General features: G+C 33.7%; 2 protein-coding genes across 51 annotated transcripts in view; one reads left to right on the forward strand and one right to left on the reverse strand.

Annotated features, from left to right (window-relative positions):
• The window catches only part of LOC126976838 (ubiquitin-conjugating enzyme E2 R2), a 39933-nt gene extending 33714 nt beyond the window's left edge, over positions 1–6219 (reverse strand). The window contains exons 1-2 of the mRNA XM_050825463.1: positions 5542–6219; positions 3007–3093 (exon numbers count right to left, since the gene is read on the reverse strand). Coding sequence (XP_050681420.1) covers positions 3007–3093; positions 5542–5721 — 267 coding nt within the window. The 5' untranslated portion in view covers positions 5722–6219. The remainder of the gene's footprint in view (positions 1–3006; positions 3094–5541) is intronic.
• Positions 6220–15044: 8825 nt separating this feature from the next.
• The window catches only part of LOC126976730 (titin), a 40438-nt gene continuing 30560 nt past the window's right edge, over positions 15045–24922 (forward strand). For all 50 annotated transcript variants that reach the window (XM_050825232.1, XM_050825241.1, XM_050825246.1 and 47 more), the window contains exons 1-2: positions 15045–18058; positions 18141–18394. In XM_050825232.1, coding sequence (XP_050681189.1) covers positions 15236–18058; positions 18141–18394 — 3077 coding nt within the window. In that variant the 5' untranslated portion in view covers positions 15045–15235. The remainder of the gene's footprint in view (positions 18059–18140; positions 18395–24922) is intronic.

Consider the following 24922-nt stretch of genomic DNA (forward strand, 5'->3'; position numbering starts at 1 on the left):
ATTTTACGCAACTTTATTAATAAGTAAAATATTCGCGGAAATTATTCTTAAGTTATAGATTTCATAGATTCATCATAGCACGCAAGTTAGTCTAGCTGGCAACCTTAGAGTTTCTTGCTCGTTCTTCACTCAGGAAATCTGCCTTCCGAATGAACTGTATGAATAAAAATTACATATTTCAAGTGTAATATGATTTACCTATAAAATATTTTTTTATTTGATTTGATTTGACAGTGAATTTAGCAAACAACAGGAAATTCAGGGCCAAATCCGATAAGTGGGGTCGAGAGGTCAGTTGATCAGTCGGAAATGTTTTAAACACGCCGTGATAAAATGTAAAACACAGTCCTCGACGAGGCAAGTGTTTTTCGACATTCGACGACATTGTCTCACAATACGGTGTCATTTACAGATAGATGGTGGATTATTATGGACGCCAATTTGGATTTAAATCAAAAAAATATAATGACCATTATATGACATGTTATATGGCAGACTTATGCAGCACTCGCGTTGGCATATTTCCAGGTTGTCGACAGCAGTTTCATTGCCAGTTATGACACAGCATAAAGAGTAATTTAGTTACACCTTTTAAGGCGAAGAGTAAGCAGCAAACACGCAAACAAGGTGTTTTTAGAGAAGTTTTGTGGTGAAAATATAGCATTTGGAGTTATAAACACTACTTTATCCTGTTACACATACCCTTAAGTCTTACTTGTAGGTTGCTAATGCTTGCTGTTAGTTAAACTTAACACTCCAGAGCTATTATGAACTACTAGTTTTGTTTGCAGTTAAACAAGTTTTTTCTCGGCATGATGCATATGTTTAGTATACTGCTCTCATAAAAGTTGTTCTAATAGCTTTTACTTTTTTGTGTTGGTAGATTCATTAAGATTAGTAATCAATGACGAGGATTGTAAGCAATTATACTGTTTGCGCCTGTTAAAATGGTAAATTTTCGACGCAATAATATTGAAAATATTGGCTTTGTTACATAGGAGCCGTGAACTCATATCGCTCAAGGTCGCCGGCATTTAGTGTCGCCTTAAAGGAATCGCTACTTTAGACGCCCTCTAATAAGGTTAATTTTAAAGCAGACTCTCAGTTCATGACGACAGACGTTGCGTTGTGTTCATAACACATTGATAAGTTTTCGCACACTACGACCTATTCGTGCTATTCGATACCTACTCAGGGCTGAGGCGCGCGAATAAAACAGCAGGCGCTATTTTCACGCTAGTATGCCATTTAGTTCTCAAATGGTTATTGCAGACTTTCAAATTATATTTGTTTAAATTTTTTTCTCTGGTTTTAGTTTCTAGCTCACTTTTACATTTTTAAAGTAATGATGAGCGAAATTAGCATGTAGTGTTTACCTTTAAATGATTTTGCATAGCATGTGCATGTAATTTAAATTGTTAATAGTTTAAGAAATAGTTTTATGTAACATCGCTGGTAGACCAATAAATAAAATTGTGGCTGTAAAGGTACAACTCGCACGACGACAGCAGAGCTATATATCATATATAAATAAATAATAGTTTAAAAAAGGTAAAAAACACACTTTTTATAGAAAACCGAACTAAAAAATAGAAAATAAATTTTAATAAATTTAAATTAAGAATAGTGTTTAAAATTTCAATAAATATAAATTAATAATAGTGTGAATAAAAAAAATATTTTAAAAAAAGCGTGGGGTGCATGGTGTCAATAGTTATAAATATTTTATTGACAGATATGAGTAGAGTGATTATCATTTTGATAATATCTTAAAAAGCACCCCACGCTTTTTTTAAAGTATTTTTTTTTATTCACACTATTATTAATTTATATTTATTGAAATTTTAAACACTATTCTTAATTTAAATTTATTAAAATTTATTGTCTATTTTTTAGTTCGGTTTTCTATAAAGAGCGTGTTTTTTAGTTTTTTAAACTATTATTTATTTTCTATTTTTTAGTTCGGTTTTCTATAAAGAGCGTGTTTTTTATTTTTTTTAACTATTATTTTTTTATCAAATTAGTGTAATGTCATCGGTCCTCGATAAATCTACAAAGTTTGAACGAAATCTAGCCGTTTAAAGTGGGTCAAAATCGCGCCCAAAGATGTCGGTTACAAAAATACAAACATACAGGTGAAGGTAATAAAATGTAGCGTATAAAAATAAGAATTATCTACTTACTTGGCCTGTTTAGGTACTGAGGTGTAATTTTTGCATTTATTTTGTATAAAATTATATTTTGGAGGACAAATAAACAGCGAAAGAAAAATATGAACCTATGACTGGAATAAAGCAAGAAAAAGTCGAGGTGAACGATTGACAACCCACCGTTTTACTACCTCGAGGGTTCCGCGCGCCTGTGCATACGTTTTCGTACTTAAACACACACAGAATGAACAAGTATGGCAACGACAAAATGTTGCAAATTCACCTTCTAAATTTGATGCTTAAGTCAGGCTGTTCTGACATTCTCATCTTAATAAATGATATTTCTGGTATTAGTATATTTTTGAGAGTTATTTGTTAACAATCTCCAATCATGGTCTTGCAAGTTTTGAACCCACAAGCTTTGAACTAATACCCCGCGAGGTGCCAATCAGACGTCGTACGTCTGATTGGCACACAACGGTAGCAGATATTTTTTCGTTAAATATACACAGAGTAAGACAAGCTACACGATATACCACAAGAAAGGTAATTTAACAGACTATAGAAGTAAAAATATTTAATTTTAAAACTTTATCTGTGTACGACAAGCCGTCAAAATGCGGTCAGCCGTTTAGCCCTACTTTAAACGAAATTTGTTTAAATTACGCAGTATCTATTGTTTATGTAATCTAACAAAGCGCTAATTTGTTTAATAACAAAAGCATTGACGTTCGTTTTTATAAACAAGCCGAAACACTTCAAAAGCAATAAATTTTATTGTAATACGAGCCCGTTGAAATTGGCGTCGGTAACGCGCGGCGGCTTAACCAGTGACGGGATACAACATTCCACTTACCTCATATACATTTGGATGCCAGACTTTAGTGAGGAATCTGATGGTGGGAGGTGAATATGGATAATCTGGTGGAAACTTCATGTGTGCCTGCAACAAAGAAAAGAGCATTATTCAAGACTTTAAAGAAACTTCTCAGTTGTTAATACTTTTATCATAACTTGTATTAAACGTATTATTTTAATTAATAGAGTTAGCTGTTTCGGTCAAGTGTAAAAAAATCCTGTACTATGTCTTGAGGCGTATAGTGGTATCAAGTGGTGAGAACAAATAAATATTAATTTTCAGGAAATAAGCACATTAAAAAAGTATGATAAAAAGATTATAAAAGTTTGGACACCTCTGTATACAGCCATTTTATTTCTTCCCCGCCCACACACTTTTAAGTGGTGTCTACACATTAAGCTTCAAATCCGTGTCAATTACCATACAGGGTTTTTTTTAACAATGACAATGAAAGCTTTACAAAGAAGGAAAGTTGATTGCAATAGCAATACAGTGATAATCATATTACTGTTCTGCAGTTAAGTCCCTTTACTTCAACACTAACCAGGTAGTTTCTGACACTAGTTTATGAGCAACACTCATTTGTCTTGATCTAACCCTTTACTGTAACATTCTTTTATCCTTAACAGTGTAAACACATACAGATACAAATGATTTTAGTTTTCCTTAGTGTTAATTCGACACGTGTTTCGCCACGAGGCATCCTCAGGATATGTTGCCTCGCCAAAATCTGGCACGAAACTGTGTTTTAAATACAAATATTGGCGGAATTAACACTAAAGAAAACTTAAATCATTTGTATAATTATGGATTTCCGCAAAGTAATGCAATTCAATAAAAAGTGAAAACACATTTTACTTAAGATTATTGAACATTACAGCATAACATTTATTAAAATACTAACTGTTCTGGCAATAGATGTTTTGCCAGATAAATCAAGTACACTCATTTGCTTGATTGAATTATTTGTATTGTGATTATATATACAATGTGTTACAAAATACCCCATAAAGAATATAACTAATTATCAAAGCCTAAAACTTTGTCAACCCTAGTAAGCTGTCATGTCAGGGAACCAGATTATTAATCCACATATTGCCCATCTAGCAGATAGACTCAGCTCTGCGGCATTTGCAGTTAAAAAGATTAGAGAGTACATGAATGTTGCGACCGCTAGATTAGTGTACTTCAGTTATTTTCACAGCATCATGATGTACGGTATTTTACTATGGGCTCATGCTGCTGACATTGATATAGTGTTTCCTCTGCAAAAGAGAGCTGTTCGTGCTATATATCAGCTTGGTCATAGACAGTCTCTCAAAGAAAAATTTAAAGAAATAAATATTATGACTGTTCACTCAGTACATTTATGAAAATTTAATATACATTCACAAAAATCGTCATCTTTTTGCTCTTAATAGTGATTTTCATTATTATAACACTAGATATAAGGGATTGCTTGTAACTAATTCTAGTAAGCTTCATAGGATACATAATAGCTTTAAGGGTTAATGTATACACTTCTATAATAAAGTCCCAGCCACTGTTCAGACTTCAGGCATTATCTATAAATAAATTTAAATGTTTTATAAAAAAAATGGCTCTGTCGTAAATCCTATTACTCCACTGCTGAATATCTCAATGATCAGACAGCCTGGGACTAGATTGTGATTATTTTATAGCGATAGAAATGATTGTACAATATTGTATATTTATATTGAAAAGAGCGCAAAAAAAGAATGCGAAACCGAAGCAGTAGTTATTAGAAATGACATCAAAAAGAATTCTAAAGGAATCAATTTTGAGAAAATAAATGCCTTTTATGCCTTTTAAACAGAAAGGCCTATGTACCTATTAATAATTGTCTACTTTAATAGTATTTTTCAATCATAAATGTTTGTTACCTCAATACAAGGATGTCATTATACTCAAGTATTTTTGGGCTTCAAAAAAAGGCCAAGTTGTAAAAAAATATTATGTGAAGAACAGATTGTATTTCTCCAATTGATCAATGGTTGCCTATATGGAACAGCGAGTTGGGTCGGTTTTAATCATAACACTGAAGATGATGTTATTGATGTTAGGTAAGCCATATCCCGACGAGCGAGGTTGTGTATTGAGCAAGGCAGAGCACACTTTAACCTTTTCTGTAAATTTGATGTTTATTACGAAAAAGTAAGTGTTTCTTTAGGTTGTTTCATTAGGTTAGGTCTTTCAAAATTTTTGTTTTGTTGTTCTGGGAATTAGATATGTAGGTACATTCTACGTAGTTTAATCTTTAACTGATATAGGATTTGCACATCAGTGCACTAAGTGTAAGGAATTAATGGTTGAAAATGAAGTTCTAACAGAGTTGCCACTTAACAACACAACATATAGGTAATTATTTTATTATTCAGAATAGATTTGTAGAATGATGCAGTTTTTTAACATTATTTTTGTTCAACAAAGTTGAATGAAGGTAGGTTGATCAACATGTAGATTACTTAATTACAATTCTAATTTAGATAGTAAAATAAAAACTGTTCATACCCTAAAATAACCACCCTGATAGAGAGTGTCTGGAGGTCCAAATATTGCCACTTCCCACTCAAATAAATTGTCCTCTCCCAATAACTTTACTCTGAAACCTTCTACAGGCTCTTCTTGTAAGCTTTTGTACTCTAAAGCTAATGCTCGTAGAGCAGAACTCGTAGGCACCGTACTGGACATTTTAAGTTTTACAAAAATTACAAAACTAATATCACTATTCGCAATCTGTAGTCTGCACTAATTCTTCTATTGACATAACACTTTATATAAGTTCTCTGGCATTGCTATCCACGTATTCACGAAGCATTTCAATTATCCACAAGTCACAATAACAACGAATGAATTTTGGTAAACATCACCAATATCTCACGCATTTAATTATCCAGGCAGTTGCAACACTGACGACTAATGCTGATAAATTTAATTCAAATTAACACTAAAAAGACATGAGAACAGGTAGCTTGTAATAAAATGTGAATAATTCAAACTTCAGAATTAGAGAACAATGATAAGTCACTGGTTATTAATTAATATTTTGAGTAGAGACTGCACACAATAAAGAAACTAATGAAAGCGCAGCGTGTTCTTCTTTTAACAGCTTCTGATGACTGAAGTGAAGTTCTAACAGAGTTGCCACTTGCTTGCACGAATAATGTAGAACAGCTGTTGTTATTTCTGACAGTTTTCTGGCTTGATTGGTTGCTCTGCGCATTCATGATTGTGACGAACGCAGTTGTGAACTTTACTGCTCTATGGCGCCATCTGTTGATCACATTTGAATTTGTTCGCAATCTCTATATATATATCTTAATTTAGTTGACGAAACATATAAGTGTAGTGAGTATTCCTATTGTTTTTACATGGTATTTATAGATGGCGCTCTTTAGAAGTTTAGTCTTATTTCATATAGACGATCATAGATGTCACTAGGGGTAATTTCAGCAGCTTTGTCAAGCAAAATTCAAAATAGCGTGTAAATTGCTGATCCGTTGCTCATTAGATAGGTAGATGCATTTATTGGGGATCGTATTTTAATAAGAAATAGGAGAATCGTATGAGTACTTTTGCATGCTTTTGGATAGCCGTGTGTATATGTCCAATAGCGATATTGCAAAAACTGACCGGCTCCTCGAGGCCCATCCAAATGGCTACAGATACCGTGTTGGTAGATCCGCATTGCAGAGATCGTGTTTCTTGGCGATTTTAATGCTAACATGCCGAATGGCTAGGCTCACGTACCACCGATCAGGCAGGGAGCTCTGTTCACGACTTCGCCTTAGCATATGGTCTGACGCAACTGGTTACTGCGCCAACACGAATCCCAGATGCGGAAGGTCACCTTTACTGTTAGACTTTCTGTTGACCTCACATCCGGACGGCTACATAATTTCCGTTGACCCATGTATGGTGTCGTCGGACCACTGCCTGATCCGGAGCATCGTGCCGATCACGCCCCTAACATATTGCTCTACTAGCAGATATTCTTAGCTCTGCGGCATTTACTCGCTGTTAGAAAGATAAGAGAGTACACGAATATTGCTACCGCTTATTAGCGTACTTCAGTTATTTGCACAGCATCATGACTTACGGTATTTTGCTGTGGTTTCATGCTGCTGACATTGACATAGTGTTTGCTCTGCAAAAGACAATAATATTTAAAAATAATATCATTGGCAAAAGAGAGATGTTCGTGCTATATATCAGCTTGGTTATAGACACTCAAAGAAAAATTTAAAGAAATAAATAATATGACTGTTAATTATCAGTACATTTATAAAAATTTATGATACGTTCATAAAAATCGTCCCCTCTTGCTCTTAATTGTGATCTTCATTATTATAACACTAGAAATAAGGGATTGCTTGTAACTAATTCTAGTAGGCTTCATAAGATACATAATAGCTTTAAGGGTAAATGTATACACTATTATAATAAAGTCCAAGCCACTTCGTCTCTCTCAGAGCGCCATTTGTTTCCGAATCAATTTTGATAAAATAAATGCCTAGACATATTTTCTCAAAATTGATTCCTTTAGAATTCTATTAGAATTAATAATAATATAAACAGATATCATAATCAGACGCCATAATGTTATATAATTTTATTCTAGGCGGATTTTGATACTTATCATGAATTAACATAGATACAAGGCGATTAGTGCACGTTCGTTATTTCATATTTTATTTTATTTGTTATTTTATTAGGGAGCAGTACCTACAGCCGTAAATAACACATTATTTGTGCTGTAAAATAGGGCTACTCACGATAGAAATAACCTTCGTCCTAAAAAATTTATAGAAATTAACATATTATTCGTCTCAATAATACTTATATAATTATCAGAGTCTTGAGAGAATATACTTAATATATGATCCGGTGAACCACCATTTTGAATATTCTCTTCAACAGCGAAACTCCAACACTATCCTGACCAGGCCATGGTTTACACATATTCGTGTAAACCATGGCTTGAATATACATAACATACAAAGCATGGAACCATACTATACTAAGTTTATGGTTTCAATAATTCAATTTTTTAACATAATAACATAAAAAATATTCCAAAATATTAAAAATAGTATGTAGAACAGCTAAATCTCGTTTTTTAAGTGATAAGATTAAGAATAGCAATGATAAAATAAAAACCACATGGAGCATTATTAATGCTGAGACAGGAAAGTCTAAATCACATAAGACTGATTATTGCCTACAATATAACGGGAAAACGGTTAATTCAGAAACTGAAATAGCTTCATTATTTGACAATTTCTTTTTGAATATCTCAACAACTGAGTCCCTAAATTCTTCACCTCTACTAGCTGAAACTATGTTGAAAGAAAATGTCGAAGAATGTTCTAAATATTTTAAATTTCAATATGTGCACTATACTGAGGTCGTTAAAGTATTTAACTCTTTAAAATTAAAAAATACAATTGACCTCTGGGGTCATTCTGTCAGTTTAATTAAAACTATAATCTCTGTCATAGCTCCACTATTAGCAATAATATTTAATAAATGTATTGATTGTGGTACCTTTCCTGATCTGATGAAATACAGTAAGACAATACCTGTTTTTAAATCAGGTAATACTAGTGATCTCTCAAATTTTAGACCTATATCTGTATTGCCTGTTTTCAGTAAAATCTTTGAAAAACTTATTTTAAATCAAATGCAGACACACTTAAGTACTTTGCTGACGTGTAAATAGTTTGGATTTACGAAAGGTCGCTCAACAACTGATGTTATTCTGTCGCTGAACGGGTGTTGAGGTTATTCATTATATCTATGATGCCTGGGAGGATTCAATGGATGCGCTCGGTGTTTTTTGTGATCTATCTAAGGCATTCGATTGCGTCCAACACGAGACTCTTATCAGGAAATTACAACAGTATGGCATCAGGAACAATGCGCTGACATTTATTAGTTCTTATTTAGAAAATAGAATTCAGACTGTTGATATAAATGGAAAGCGCGCCCCTGGATCAACCATAAAAATGGGTGTCCCACAGGGTTCAATTCTTGGTCCATTTCTATTCTTGATCTATATAAATGATTTGCCATATGTTGTTAAGGATAATCATGAAATTGTTCACACAAGGCTAACTAAAATAGACAAATCATTCAGAGGACAATGTGTCCGTTTTTATAATAAAATTCCTGAAGAAATTTGCAAACTACAATTAAAAAAGTTTAAAATATTTGTTAAACAGAAACTTTTAAAAAAAGCTTATTATACAATTAAAAATTATATAACAGATAAAAGTGCATGGGATTAAAGCAATGTAAATAATTTAGCAGTAGGACTGTATTATTCTATTATTTGTATATTTTCTTGACTTCAAAAAGTGATGCGGTTATCCTATTTTGAGAAATAAACTATTTTAATTTGAATTTGAACAAACACGTTCACCACCACAGCCGTGTATGTGTATGGTTTAGTAATGAAGATTGACATAGAAAATGCAGATTAAAAATTAAAGAAGATATGACGTAGACCGTAAATCTTGATTCTAAATAATTCTCAACTAGAGATAGAATATTGAAACCGGGTGTAAAGCGCTTACTATTAAAGATTTATCAAAACCTGGCTCTTTGTATACTTAATGTAATAAAATGTCGACAACAGCAAGCGATTATGATATTAATGGTTTTATTTACAGTTTTCGTATGCAATACGTGGGTGAATGATTCAAAGAGTGGCTCGCCCACTCAACTCTCGAAAAGGCAGCGAAATCGACTCTTGCGCAACCCACGCCCGACTTACCATGTCTGAAGGATATCTACTTGCGTTATATTGTCTCAATAATTATTTTTTACATACTTCGTTCAACGGTATTTATTATGTGCAATACAATGCAGTATTTTTGTTAATTGTGGGCACGCACGGTCGGTGTCACACAAGATAAATAGTTAGATAAGATTAGATACTTTGATTTATTGATCTGGTTTCCATCTCCATTACAGCCGGAAGACGAACACTGCTGGACAAAGGCCTCTCCCAAAGATTGCCATCACAACCGATCCTGCGCTGCCCTCATCCAACTTTCTTCTTTGATTATAAAGATTTTATTGGAAAAAGGCGTATGAAATACTGAGTTTAAGGTTTCGTAAAATTTTTATATCATGTATTATACCACAATTACTCATAAAATATCTATAGCCCTAAAGCATAGGTAAGAGAAATACCTAGAGCAAAGACGGCAGTACAAGGTGACCAAAAGCTCATTATACTGTTTCGGTAGGACCTACAGAAATTACTTGACGAAATTCCTTAAGAAAAATCCAAAAGATTGGCTAAATGGCCCTTAATACTTTTTCTGAGTTGAAGAAAACTATGGTCCACGCTTATTTATAAATAAATAAATTATAATAAAGTTTATTTCGGATAAGACCATCCATAGTAAGTTAGTTGCCAGTAATTCATCTTTGAATGATACAATTCACAATAAAAGAATCGAACCTTCCTGCTCTAGTTTGAGAAAATTGTTGAAGATATAAATCTGGATGAAGAACCCTTTACATACATAGTAGATATTTTCTTTGACTAGCCCGAGTAAATTTAAATCCACGTTTTCAGGGGGACTGTAAATGGCATGAAACACACATGGCACATAATCTTAATAAGTCTTCCGGAATATTTCAATGAAAGCATTGATGTGCCCAGACCTCCCTCCATCAGTCCACGACGCACTAGTACAATTGCTCCCTCTGCACAGTTTTCTAGCTTAACATTCTTGATATTTTAGTTTGGTTTTTAAAATTTTACTTTGAATTAAAATAGTCTAATTTGTGTATGTCTATGATGTTCATCTTCAATTCCTGCAATCTAAAAGACTTTTTACCGTACCTATAGGTATCCTTTTAATACGAGGTCGAAGCATGCATTAAACCTGCCATAGTGTTATGTTAAATTATAAGGCTATATTTGAGTCAATACCTCAGTATTTTTTCTTAGTATTGATTGGTAAGCATTAAAGAAATACTTTACAATAATAATCAAGCTGTATTTTATAGTTTCATAAAGGTATGGAACATTTTACCTTAAACTGAATTACCAAAAGTGTAACAAGTCGCCTACGCGGAACATTTTAATTACTCATGCATGGATGCAGATAACGTTTTCAACGAAAACTTAACCGACTTCAAAAAGGAGAAGGTTCTCAATTCGATCGGTATTTTTTTATGTATGTACACCGATTACTTTAAGATTTATGATCCGATTAAAGTAATTCTTTTAGATTAGATGCCATTTGGTCCCATAAACATTTTACATAGTAGATTTCATTTTATGAAAATTTATGTTTACGTGGATGATATAATTGTTTTTTGTGTACGGCGTTTTTAGGAGTTTTTATTCCCGTTCATTATATATTATTATTATAAACTGACACTAAATAATAAAAAATACTCTTAAAAAAACCGACTACAGAAACTGAAAAGTATCTAAAGTATAAAAAAACGAATTATTTTATAGGCGTATTTTTTTTGTCATTGTAGCGGTTATGTATGAATTGAAATAAATTAATAAAAATTGAAGCAACTGTATTATCCCTACTCATATTATAAATGTGAATGTAAGTTTGTTTGGTAAGTTTTCACGCTTAAACTACCGAAACGATTTTGATAAAATTTAGTAAAGAGATAGACTAGAGCTTGAAAAAGGATATCAGCTTTTATTGCAAAAAAATAAATGGAGGGGTTGAAATAAGGGATGGCAGTTTATATGGAAATTATTCGTTAGCGAAGGTAAAACCATAAAAAATTGTATTAAGACACTTGAAAAGAAATAATTTATACGCAGTTTTTCGAGCATTTTTGAAACTTTGACCTACATGGGGTTGAAATAGGAGATTAAATTTCACAGGGAAATACTATTAAAGAGACTATCCACATCGACAAGAGATATGCGCTGTATCGTAGAAGAGCGGAAAGAGCAGTGAGTGTATTATTTGAAAAATATTCTAAAAAATAAAGACGAAGTCGCGGGTTAAAGCTATTTAAATAATTAATTTGAATTACAGCCCAAGACAGACAGAATGACAGCGATAGTAATAGCGTGTCGTACCCGAACGGAGGCCAATGGAAACGGAAGACGCCATTTGCCGGGAATCCTACAATCCTTTGCCTTCCGTCTGTAAAACATTGTTAGAAAACTTAACATAACTTTCTCACCTACATACTACATCTTTATTCTCTCAGAAACACTTACTATGAGACTAAAAATTAAACTTCCTACTAGGTTTAGAGTCGGTGACGCAATAGTTATAACCGTTGACTGACACCACGGTGCCCCGGTTCGATCTTCGCACGTCATGTACTGGTGGTTGCGGTTTTCCAATTCAGATGTACGCTTATTTATTAACCGACTTCAAAAAAGGAGGTTCTCAATTCGTCGGTATGTTCTTTTTTTTATGTTTGTTACCTCAAAACTTTCGACTGGGTGAACCGATTTTGATAATTCTTTTTTTATTTGAAAGCTAGTGCTTCCCGTGTGGTCCCATTGTATTGGTCCGGATCTGACAATGGCATCCATGAGAAAACCATAAAAGTCTTAAATTTGTTATACATACGTATAGCAAAGTGGATGATAAATTTACGAATAATTTAATATCGCGCCATCCGACATCGAGGATTCTTTTTTTTTATTTCGTTCTGATTACGGAATCCATGACAAAGGAGCACATTAACTATACTCGGCCGAATCTTTTTTATGCTATCCGGATATTTAGGTCATCTACCATAACATAGTTATGGTCAAGTAATTGTCATTTCATTAATTCATTGTGAAAAATTCTGAGCGGCCTTACACCTGAGTTCGTCACCTTGAGACATAGGATGTTAAGTCTCATTTGCCCAGTAATTTCAGCCGGCATCCTGTGCAAAGGAGCCACTGGTAAACGCTTGCCGACGATACACAAAACGTGAACAAAATCGGTGCCTTATATTTTTATTTATTTCATAGATATGCAATCCATACTGTACAATGATACTAGTTGACCCGACAGAGGTTGTTCGGCTCATAATAAAAACACTTTTTCTTTTCTTTACATACGGACTATGAAAAGTTATTTTTATTTTATAGAAATCATTGTGGATTGCACTGCACATTTGACGTTTCTTTGAGTTATTATGACGTCACAATTATGGCGGCTCCCTTTTGGGCGCGACTATTTATCATTTAAATTGAAAACAATTTTTTTTTAACGATTATTTTAGAATATAATTATAAAAATTGAAGAATAGCCTATTGCTTGATGCGATTAGACCCTCCTCCCGACTGCATTATTCCCGAATACTTGACTATTTCAAATTTTGTTCTATTTACATACCAGCGTCTGTCGGATCAGCTAGTTTCAAAGTAAATGAACATAGATGGCGTTGGTGGTTTTATTCCTCAGCAATCACAATACTAATAGTACAAGGTACAGACCCCCATAAGAATATATAATTGAAAGGTCTTGAACAGATAAGAGAAAAGCTTAAAATCGTTGAGAATTGTTTGGTCGGGATCAAAAAAATACACGTTCACACATTCCCACAGAGTTACATTGAAAATGAGGTTTGTTCACTAGAACGAGTATTTTATTAGCGACTAGCTGATATCCGCGACTTCGTCCGCGTACATACATGACTAAGCACATAGTAAAATCTATATTTCTTAAAACTTTACATTAAATGAAGATATCGCCATTCCGAGCATTTTCATATTTATTCACCTTTTAAACCTCCACAAATAATTCAAGACCAAAATTAGCCAAATCGGTACAGCCGTTCTCGAGTTTTAGCGAGACTAACGAACTGCAATTAATTTATATAGATTATAAAAATATATGTAAGACTTTAAACATATTAAATAAGTTTAATTTTAACGTGAAGCAGAGTTTCCTATAACACAGCCACCACAAGTAGAGCCCGTCACGCACGGACCAGCCATCGCCTCTTATATAATATATACTTATTACATTTTTGTTAAAGAAATAAACAATTTATTATTATTATATAGATGTACCTCCGTCTGTTTGTCTTGGGCTTCATAGATACTTAATACCATAGTTAGATATCTAAAACATTGACAGAGTGTATAATTATTATGGCCGCATAAAGATCAAGATGTAATGTAATAAAATTTCCCCCCTTTCAATTAAAACAATATGTTCCTTTAACAAAAAGAAAAATAAAGTAAATAGTGTTTGTTATGATATCTTGTACGATGACGGAATCCTTATATTTTGTAAGTCCGTCTTACAGTTGAGCATTTATTCTACCGCTATTCGTACTTACAAAGCAAATTAAGAATTAGTAGATACTATGTATGAAGGGCGCCGTAGCTACTAGCTAGTGAAATTACTGGGTTAGTGAGCTGATCATAATATGTCCCTAGGCTACAGATTTTGAGTTTTGAATCTGAGCGGTAGCTGAGTTGTAGCGGGCAGGGCATGATTTGACATAGGTCAAGGTCTTAGCCCGTGGTCGACAGGTAGGTATGGGGGGCGGCGAAGCGAAGCTCCGGTCTCTCCTGTCCAGAAAATAAGCTCCACATGGATACTATTAAAATAAATCTATTATTTGAGTAAAACCGGTTCATTACAAATTTATCTAGTTCTATTATGGGTGTGTAAGCAATATCTGTGAACGGTTCTCTTCGATAACAATTATTATCTTCGATAATTATTATTTGTATCGTTTCGTTAATTTTTTGTCACTAGTTTAACTTTAATGAATTCAAAGTAAAACTATTACCTAATGATTTAATTATAAAACAGTAAACAAATGACTCACAAGTATGTCATAGATTTCTTTGTATATTCGTAATAATTTTGCTATTAAAAGGCCATATTCATTAAGCAAATCTATACCTTTTTTGGATCGAGTTCAGTACTGAGATGTAAGCGCTTACGTGTCCTGACTCGTGAAGCCGAAGGTTTGGTGGGCGACACGGCAAGGTGACAAGAGGCAGGGGGGAAACCAGCCAGGCACAGGCAGCGGCAAACGTCGAGCGACACAAGCGTTCAGAATCCGTGAGTGAGTCGCGATCAGTGCGCGTGCGCGTAGCGATATACGAAAACGAACGACTCTCGCGACAGTAGTGACTGTTACATGGCAAAAGTTTTATATTTATTTGTGTTATTGTTTAAGAATATTTAATCATTATTATTTTAGAATCTCATTAGTAATATTAAGGTGATACAAAATGACGATAAAAAATAAAAAGACTAAGACGAGTAGTTCTGAAGTGACAAGTAAGAGTGGTTCGAGTAGTGTGCAGCAAACCAGCACGTCCACCTCAGTTCAGAAGAGCAGCAGCAGCTCGCAGAAGGTCAGCTCGTCCGGCAAAAAGGTCAGATACATAGATGTGAAGGTCGAAGAGGATGACCCGCTCATGATAACAGATGTAACTGATCATGCATCCATAAGTGGCTCTACAATATCCGAACATTACAATAGCCACCCGCACTATATTATCACGGAAGCTCCGTCTATTCCAGACCTGTCTCAGATAAGGTCATCTTCTCAAGAACATAATGTGAGCGACATGGCTCAGTCAAAAACTGGAGAGTTTATGTCAAGTTCTGTTTTACAAGAGTCTTCTTCTTCATCACAACATCAATCATCAAAGAGTGAGACATTCCAATCTTCTTCAACATCAGTCCAACATTCCAGTTCTAATCAAAGTCAAAATTTTGACAGAACAATGGATTCTAATGTGGCTAATCAAACTATGAATACAGCGTTTGTAGATAATTCGTTGAATGCATCCCATCCTCATTCACATTCGTCTAGATCTCAAAATGTGAATGCCACGAATTCTTTCTTACAGTCTGAGCGGCAAAATTTAATAAATCAACAGTCTGGCCATACTTCTGATTCTAAATCTCAATATGTTGAACAAATACATGATAATATTCGCGAGAGGGGACACAATAGCAATATATCTGATAATTCCAAGAGAATGAACACGATAAAATCTGATACTTCGAACTTTTACGGGGGAGAAGGAAGTCTTGATAGTAAATCTAATACGCAACAGTTCAGTAGTACTTCACACTCCAGTCAATCTAAGAGTAGTAGCGTTGCGAAGTCATCGTCATCATCGTATGTTGTAGAAGTTGTTGATGGCAAAGAACGTATAGTCGACAGGTCAAACAGAGAGTGGGGTGACGCAAAGGAACATGCAACAAGTGAAGAACATGCAAGCGTTAGTGGAACAAACATCAAACCACAATCCGTACACAGTGTACAAAATTACGACATGAAGTCAAATTATGATACAGGTAAAGATGGTGCTAAACCAACACACCAAATGACAATTAAGGAAGACTCAAAATTTATTAAAGATGGTAATCAAATAACTAGCCACGAGAGTATGATTTCTGAGAAAGACAATACCATTCAGCAACAATATTCAAATACTCAAGAACGTATTGCTTTAGATAATCGTTCACAGCAAACTAACGCATCTGATAGTGTCTATACTTCTAACAAACGAAATTTTGATGTAAATAATCAAACACATTCTAGTGACACACAAACTAATGTAAATAAAAAAGACATTCAACATCACGACCTTTCAACCATAAATGAAACGAACAGGGAACTGCATACAAGTGATTCCACTCAAAGAAGTACAGCAAGTAATATAAGTGAAACATATAGTAGTCAGAGGGATAATCAACAACATAATACGATTAGAGCTAATGAAATTACGAGAAGACGGGATATAAACCAAACAGATGCATCAAATTTTTATGGTTATGACTCGACAATACAGAACCAGCTGAGACGGGTTGGAGACATATTACAGGTTCCAAATACGGAAAACATAAATTATTCCACAAAAATTTTGAAGAGTAACACTAGTAGTGCCCAACAAGCTACTACTTCATCATATGTATTTGAAGTTGTTGATGGAAAGCAAAGAGTGGTAGATAGTTCTCATAGGGAATGGGGTGATAACAAGGAACATGGCACGTATGAAAAAAGTCATAATATTAGTGGCACCGGGATTAAACCGGAACATGAATACACGAGACATGTTTTGGATAAGGAGTCCTATTATGATACGGGTAAAAATGGTATTCCCAAAAGTGCAACACAGGTATCTGAAGAATCAGTATTGTATAAAAATGGTGTTGAAATTGCAGCCACAAGTAATAAATATGGGACAGATATGACACGAAAACCGGCAATTACTGAAAGTACAATACAAGAAGATAATCAAAAAATTCAATATATCAATGAAGATATAACAAACAAACAAACTAGCAACGTTCACTCACGTACTCATGACTCTGAAGATATAAGTAAAACAACAACTGAGTATATTACTAAAGAAACTCAAGACTCTTCACACAAAACGGAAAATATTTCAAAAACCAATAGGGACACGAAGGATACATTAACCACCTATGAAAGGAGTACCGGAACCTGGAATGGAAAATTCACTTACGAGAATGATGATGACAGACCTAAAAGGCCAAAACAAATGTCACCATTTGGAGGTCCAGAGAAACCTCGCCATCACTTAAAGCGCCAAGATACAGAGGAAAATATTATACTGTCATCAAAAGACATCAAAGACTTTACATCTATAAGTGATTTAAGAAAAATAATTGAAAAATCACAATATAACAAGGACGTAACTGTTAGTAACAAAAATATTGTTATCAAAAGAAATGTTGACGATCGGATTTTAAGAGACATTATTGAAACTGTAAAAAAGTATCCATTCAAAAGAATAGACAAAGTTACTTTTGGGACAAAAATAAATGAGGATGTAAAAGATCTTTATGAAGGTATTGACACAGAAGATATTACCGTTTTGTCTACCACTACTGGAGAAAAGGTGAAGAAGTCATTTGACATCGAGAAAACTCGCAGTCAAATCGAAGTAACACGCTACATTACTGAAAATGGTATTACTAGAAAAGAAACTACTTACGAAGACGCGAAAGAAGACGACAAAATAAGAACAAATGTTTATGTTGACAACAGCTCGTTAGACATCAGAAACTCGGTAAGCTTAGGATTTTAAGACAAATAAAATTCTGGACTTAATAAGCTATGTTCAATTATGCAATTATTATTTTGGTTTTTAGAAGGATGTCCGCACAACGAAGGATGTACACGAATACGATGTAGTTGATCACTCCAGTACCGACACGAGGCGTGAAGATATCATCAGCACCGTCTACGATGAGACTATCATCGACGACAGGAAAACTGTGCGAGATGATAAAACTACGATAACGGAGACTGTGTACGTAGATGACACCAGACCAAGGCCAGGTGGCCCCAAGAAACCAGAGAAGACATCAAAAGAACAATGCATATGTGAAATCTGCACTTGCGGGTGAGTTTATCATAATTTTTGCATCTCGTATGAAAAGCTACGCTGCTGAATAATTGCCTGCGCAATTGCGAGGCACATAATTTGTATACATAATTATGTCCAGTGCGCTGTTAAGTTAATACGTAATAGATCTCTATTGTTACGTAGCCATGGGTGTACAATTTGTTCTATAGGTCAATGAACACAAAACAAAATATTTTCCATAAAATAGTTTTCGTTTACATTTAGATAACATTGTATTTTTTCATCTTCATATTAGACATTATAAAAAATAAGGTAATGATGGTCAGTGAGGACAGCTATATAATTAAATTATAATATACTTTTCGCCATAACAAAAATTAAAAGCATCTAAAGTAGAAAAATATCAGTGCAACTCGTCTTTAAACAAGGACAGAGTAAATGGTATTTTAATGCATATTTGAAATGGCTTTTTTAATATTCAAAGGAATTCCTTGCATTGAATGTGATTTATTATCTAAAACCTGTGTCATTAGCCCTAGCTAAATTGGTTAGAGCATTTGACTGTCTCATTAGTAGATTACATAAGTCGTGTCTGGCGCCCCTAAGAGCCGATTTGATGTTGTAAACACGTAGACGACGAAAGGTTAAAAGTTCGACGCACTAAAATATATCTGTGATGTCACATATAGACACACACTCTTGGCTTAATGTCAGCTTCAACTTTGACTACTAATTACGCTTAGATTAGATTTAATGTTATATTTATATTTTAAAGTAGACTTTGTATTTAGTGATAATATTATTATGGCAATCGTGCGGCATATTCAGCTATTTTTTGTTGTACCGATTGGAGTAAAACATACACTAAAATTATGGGTAGACAAACAGACCAAAATATCCTTAAAACTCTATTTTGGCCTCGGTTAAATAACTACGCGTTTAACTTATTTAATATTTAATATGCAGATATGGCAAGAATATATTTATTCATTATCATATCTGCTAACTATATTCTAAAAATATAGTTAGTAGTCTATTTATATACAAATAGGAACATATTATTATACTGTCTTGTCCAAACTCCAATCTCCATTTTGAGTTTACTCCGCTCTCAATATATTCGATATTTGCCTCTTCTCTGTTTCTCCTTTATTTTCCTGTTGTTTTATTTCATTATATTTACTTTAACCAACTTGTCCCTTAAACTCTTTACCTCTTATCCAGTGGAACCTTCAATGCCCAATACAATTATTATATTACGTATAATATTACATACTTATATAAAAACTCTTACGTGAAATATAAAAGCGGTAAAACACCTTATAGTTGAAGTATATTTGATAACGGCATTTTCAGTTTTTTGCTATTTCTCACGTACACTGTGCTATTATATTTGATAGTCGATAGGTAAACGTTGCGACATCTAAATTGCCTTAGCGTGATGTATTGACCATATGAACATTGTTACAAAACTTTACTGTTATTGTAATAAAATCCATAATTAATTTATTTCTGGGAAATGAACACGATGTAATTAGACTGTAAAGTGTAAGTAATGACGTAATTTTTAAACGTTACTAAAATTCATTTGGAAAATATGGAAACAAAAATATGAGTGACACTGCAGTAACTAATCAGTAATCACTAACCGCGAAATTTGATTGAGAACTTTGAGAATGACAATAGTTGCGAAATATTATGATTTATGACGTCTATCATAATATACCAATCTGTCACTGTCACTTCATAGTAGGTAACAAGCATCATCACAGCCATCAGGTATCCTATGACTATTGACTAGACCCCACTGAAATTTTGACAGCATGTCTTTAAGGATTGCCTCTCTAACAACAGATTAATAAGAACAGACTAAAATAACGTATCCTAAAATTGTGCCATTTAAATATAAAAAGGTTTCTTCTACAAAAGTATTTAAGAAGCTCTTAAGCATAATGTTTCGGGACCTCATATTATAATAATAATAATTTGTTTTTAAAACTTACGGTTCAGTCACCATGCCGTACCGTAAGAGCCGATGGCTTTTTACGCACTCACTATCATGCAAGTTGGTGACAAAGTTCTGACTGATGTGCGTCCTCTTTGTAGATGTTCTTTTATTTTTTGATAACTTTCCAGGTAGAGTATTTATTGCATAGATGATAATTCAATAGACGTTTAAATACATTCAGATCTAGATCTAGATCCCTATTCTAGATTTCTAGATCAATTTGAATTTGTATATTACAAATTAACTTCTGATGAGTCAAAATACGTTTTTCCATGATTGACAACAATTTTATAGAGTTATTGTTTTTATTTGAAAATAATTCCCATTAGAATTTATTAAACCGTGGGTTTAAGTATTATTTATTATTATAACCTAGTGCTTGACAGGAAAACATTACTCAAACTAGTTACGTAGGTTGTATCTAATTTTTCAATTAGTTGATCTATTGTGATTTATAAATAAAACTTATTCTAACATCATTCATTATATTTGTGAACACATCTACTAGTCTTGTAGTCTGAAGCCCGTTCACTAATAAAATGTTTGCCGAACCCATTACAAAGCTTCAATAATTACGCAAGTGTGTTTTCTGTGAACAAAGCCTGCGGTCGTTTTGTGTTGGCCACACTGTACTATTATATATTCTTTGGCCACACAGTCAGCGTGGCCTTGTGCGTTATATTTGCTTCATTCATACTCGACATTGTGAATCATCTTAGTAACAAGTAAAACATCAGCTGTTCTACGGTGTTTTAGTGAAGACTGAAGAGAGGAGTACCTGCCATAACCTGAGGCTCTTATGGGGGCTGGCATAAATAAAGATTTGCAATTATTATCAAATAAAAATGATCTCAACAATAAATAATTCTCTATAGGTTACGCGGGAAACTTTATACGTCCGAATAAACCTATCATAAGAAAAATGTCTTGCATATTCTTGGTTTATTCTCAGGTATAACTTAAAAAGCATACTCCCACCTTAAAGGTAGGCATCTGTTTTTTTTTGCATTACGCATTTTACGCAATTCTTGACACCTGTGGTTGCGGATGTCCATGGCCGGTTGCCTCACCTCTCCCCTTCCCGTGAGCCTCATGCCCGTTTGCCCCCTCTTATATGAAAAAAGGTATAACTTGATACTAAGGTTATTTGTAAGGCATTAAGTCTATTCTTTATATCTACGTTCGGGCTTGAGTTATTGAAACCTTGAGTTATGTAAGTCATTTTTATGACATCATATATACAGGCATCTGAATTAATTAAACCTAATTATTATAATTCATTCAGTTTTCGAGTAATAAAAACAAATTGGCTTCAATTACTGTTTATATACAATCTGACTTTAACAGTTAGTAGGTTCCTCACCTCAGCCAAGCGCTCGAGATATTCCTCTGGTGTTATTTTTTCATCTCATTCTATAAGATGACCTGTTTGCCTTTCCTTACATTAAAAAAAGTTATTCCTATTGGTTTAGCTATCTGACAGGCTAATCAACCTACATTTTGGCAACGCGTTAAGGATCAAATAATTTTTGCCTTTTCTCCGTAACATTTTTTGCACTATTTGTTTAGTATAATTATTTGGACTTGGTAGGTACCTACTAAAGATCAGTGTTGGAATTGGGGTGATCCTAATTTCAATTCCAAAAATGCTGAGTGGGTGTCATTTTCATGACATCATATCTTTAAATTCTATCAGATCACCACCATTCTGGTCGTTATTTCGTCCACGATTTTAAGCTTTACCGCGCTCCCTGAGCATCTGTTTAGAATCGGGATAAATACATTGTTCATCCCTTACCTTGCCTGAATCTTAATTGATTTTATTTATTATGGATTTTCACATTTTTTGTCTCATGTTTTCGAGGTAATGCCTAATATTTGAAACAATTATTAAATTAAATGCATCATTATAACAGCGCTTATCTTATCTTATCAAGGTAATCCACCCAAAATAACAAAGATATCGAGTTTATTTTAAAGATATGTTTTACAGCTGTTCATAGACTACATTAACTATAATAATATTATTTATTTATCAGACGGACTCACCAGGACTTTTAAGATTGTTTAAATAGTAATAAGTTTTTAGTTACATATCTATTATCTCCGAAAAGTTAATAAGTAACACGTTTCATAGATATAAGGAATACCTAATATCTATATCTACGACCGAAATACAATACAAAATTTATAACCCTTTATTTGTAGTAAAAGAAACAAGATATGACATTATTTGGTACTTTTTTTAACGTCCCAAAAATCATAATATTTTGATTGTTGTATAATAATTTGATCAGTGTGCTGCATATCTATTCGTACAAGGCTTTATCTATCGAGATAAGTAGATTGTAACTTATTATTTGCAATATAATTTACAGTCATAGTAGGATTGTGGGTACTATATTTATCTTGTTGCGCCGCTGCTGAGATAAACCCTGACCACAGAGTGAGTGTTGACCTTACGTATCAATAACCAGCTATTTAATTACTAATATATGGAACAGATGGCGCTCTGAGAGAGAAGACAATTTCCAGGACAATGAGCAACCTCAAAAAAGGCGCATACAATTTTGTAAAATTCCAGTCACTCCTCTGACACCTGCATTTAATAATGCATCACACACATAATATTCTCTCGGTGTTTAACGCGGTATTATTATGTATTTCTCTAATAATTAATAATTTCTACCCAGTGGATAGCTTTTCCATTGGATGCTGACTAGCAAAAACAGTAATTTCAAGTATTAGTGTGTTCGGTTGGAAGGCGCCGTAGCTAATTAATTTGTAGAAATTACTAAGCTAGTAAGACTCAGAAATCTAGATTTTTCCAAAAATCGTGAGTGGCGGCCGCCGTATCACTTACCATCAGCATCAGGAGAAAATCTTGCTCGCCTTGTCCACTTCTTCTTCATCATTTCAGTCGACACTGCACCGTCCTGCGCTGCCCTCATCCAACCTATTCCGGCGATCTAGACCCGATCGTCGGTCCATCTTGTGGGGAACCTACCAACACTACGTCTTCCGGTACGTGGTCGCCATTCCAGGACTTCACTGCCCCAATGGCCATCTGTCCGTCGAGCTATGTGCCCTGCCCACTTCCACTTCAGTTTCGCAACCATCAACCACTTTTACTTATAAAATTAAAAAAATATAGAAGTTTTAAAATATCAAATACGTATTCCAATAACTTAATGCATTACTACAAATCCTCGAAACATTGTTGAAAGCATTTTAATAGCCTTGGCCATGAAGAATCAAGAGATTACAGCCAGAGCCAGCGCGACGGATATTGCCTTTTATGTGTTACGATGACGTCATATTGTATTATTATTTAGCCAATCACAGACTCAGCTATAAGTAATATATAGAACTTTACTATAAATTACTTGAACCTATGACGTCACCAAGACAATATTTCAATTTAAATATACGAAGCACATCTCGACATAGAACCATTAGATCAATATTTTAAAATTACTTCAAAAACTGGTTTACCAGTTGCTATAAAATATAATAGTCAAAACTCAGACCTATATCTTATTATTTTCTTTTATTAACGCGAGTGTTACACATTTAAATAAAACACTTTTAAAGGATTAAAACGCGTGTAATTGTAACGGTTTTACATTAGATGTTTGCGTAAAAATTACATTTTTATTTTAGTTAACCCGACGTTTCAAGACCTTTCCAGATCACGTTTTCAGGGGGACTGCAGATGAAGTGAGTCTATCAATACTATCTTTGACTAATAATAAAAATATAACTTTTACGGAAACATCTAATGTAAAACCGTTACAATTACACGCGTTTTAATCCTTTGAAAGTGTTTTATTTCTTATTATTATTACCACATTACGATACACCTTAGATCATTTTGTATGCGTTAAGAGTCAGATAATATTGTCGCCATTATAGGCAGATGACATGAAGTAGGTAGATTTGTTACTTACTTTCATAAAAGAACTAACCTAAATGTTATGACATTTCTTAATTCGTTTTTATAGTTTTATTCATTTAAAGCATTGGTGACAAGACCATTACCTCAAACCAAAATACAAAAAAAAGAGATTATTTAAATTGTTTACAATATACTCGATTACAAGAAAAATCCCCGTTGGATTTATGGGCAAAAAAAATTTTGATATAGGTTAGACCTCTATTTTATTCAGTTGATATTTCTTAATGTAGGAAATCCTGTACAACTAATGTCGTTATTTTAATTTTAATGACAACAAAATTTAAGTGGTCTCTAATATACATATTTTATACACTCGTATATTATTATTTAGGTTCTGTTGCTGCTTTCTTGGAAACGGAAAAAAACCGGTATGATTGAGGTCGCAGGGTATCGTTATAAAAACTTCTTTCATTTTAAATAACTACTTATATGTATTATTTTGAAATTCGCCAATTGTGCGAGTATGTAGGTACTTATTGCATAAGCAATGAATACTTTTAATTTATATTCAAATCAAGTCTGCGATCGTAATTTTTAAATTTATTCAACGACAATCTTTTTTTCTGGCAAAGTAGAGGCTTTGCCATTGCCATGGAAA

This window comes from Leptidea sinapis, chromosome 42 (assembly GCF_905404315.1).
Source record: "Leptidea sinapis chromosome 42, ilLepSina1.1, whole genome shotgun sequence".
Classification (NCBI taxonomy): domain Eukaryota; kingdom Metazoa; phylum Arthropoda; class Insecta; order Lepidoptera; family Pieridae; genus Leptidea; species Leptidea sinapis.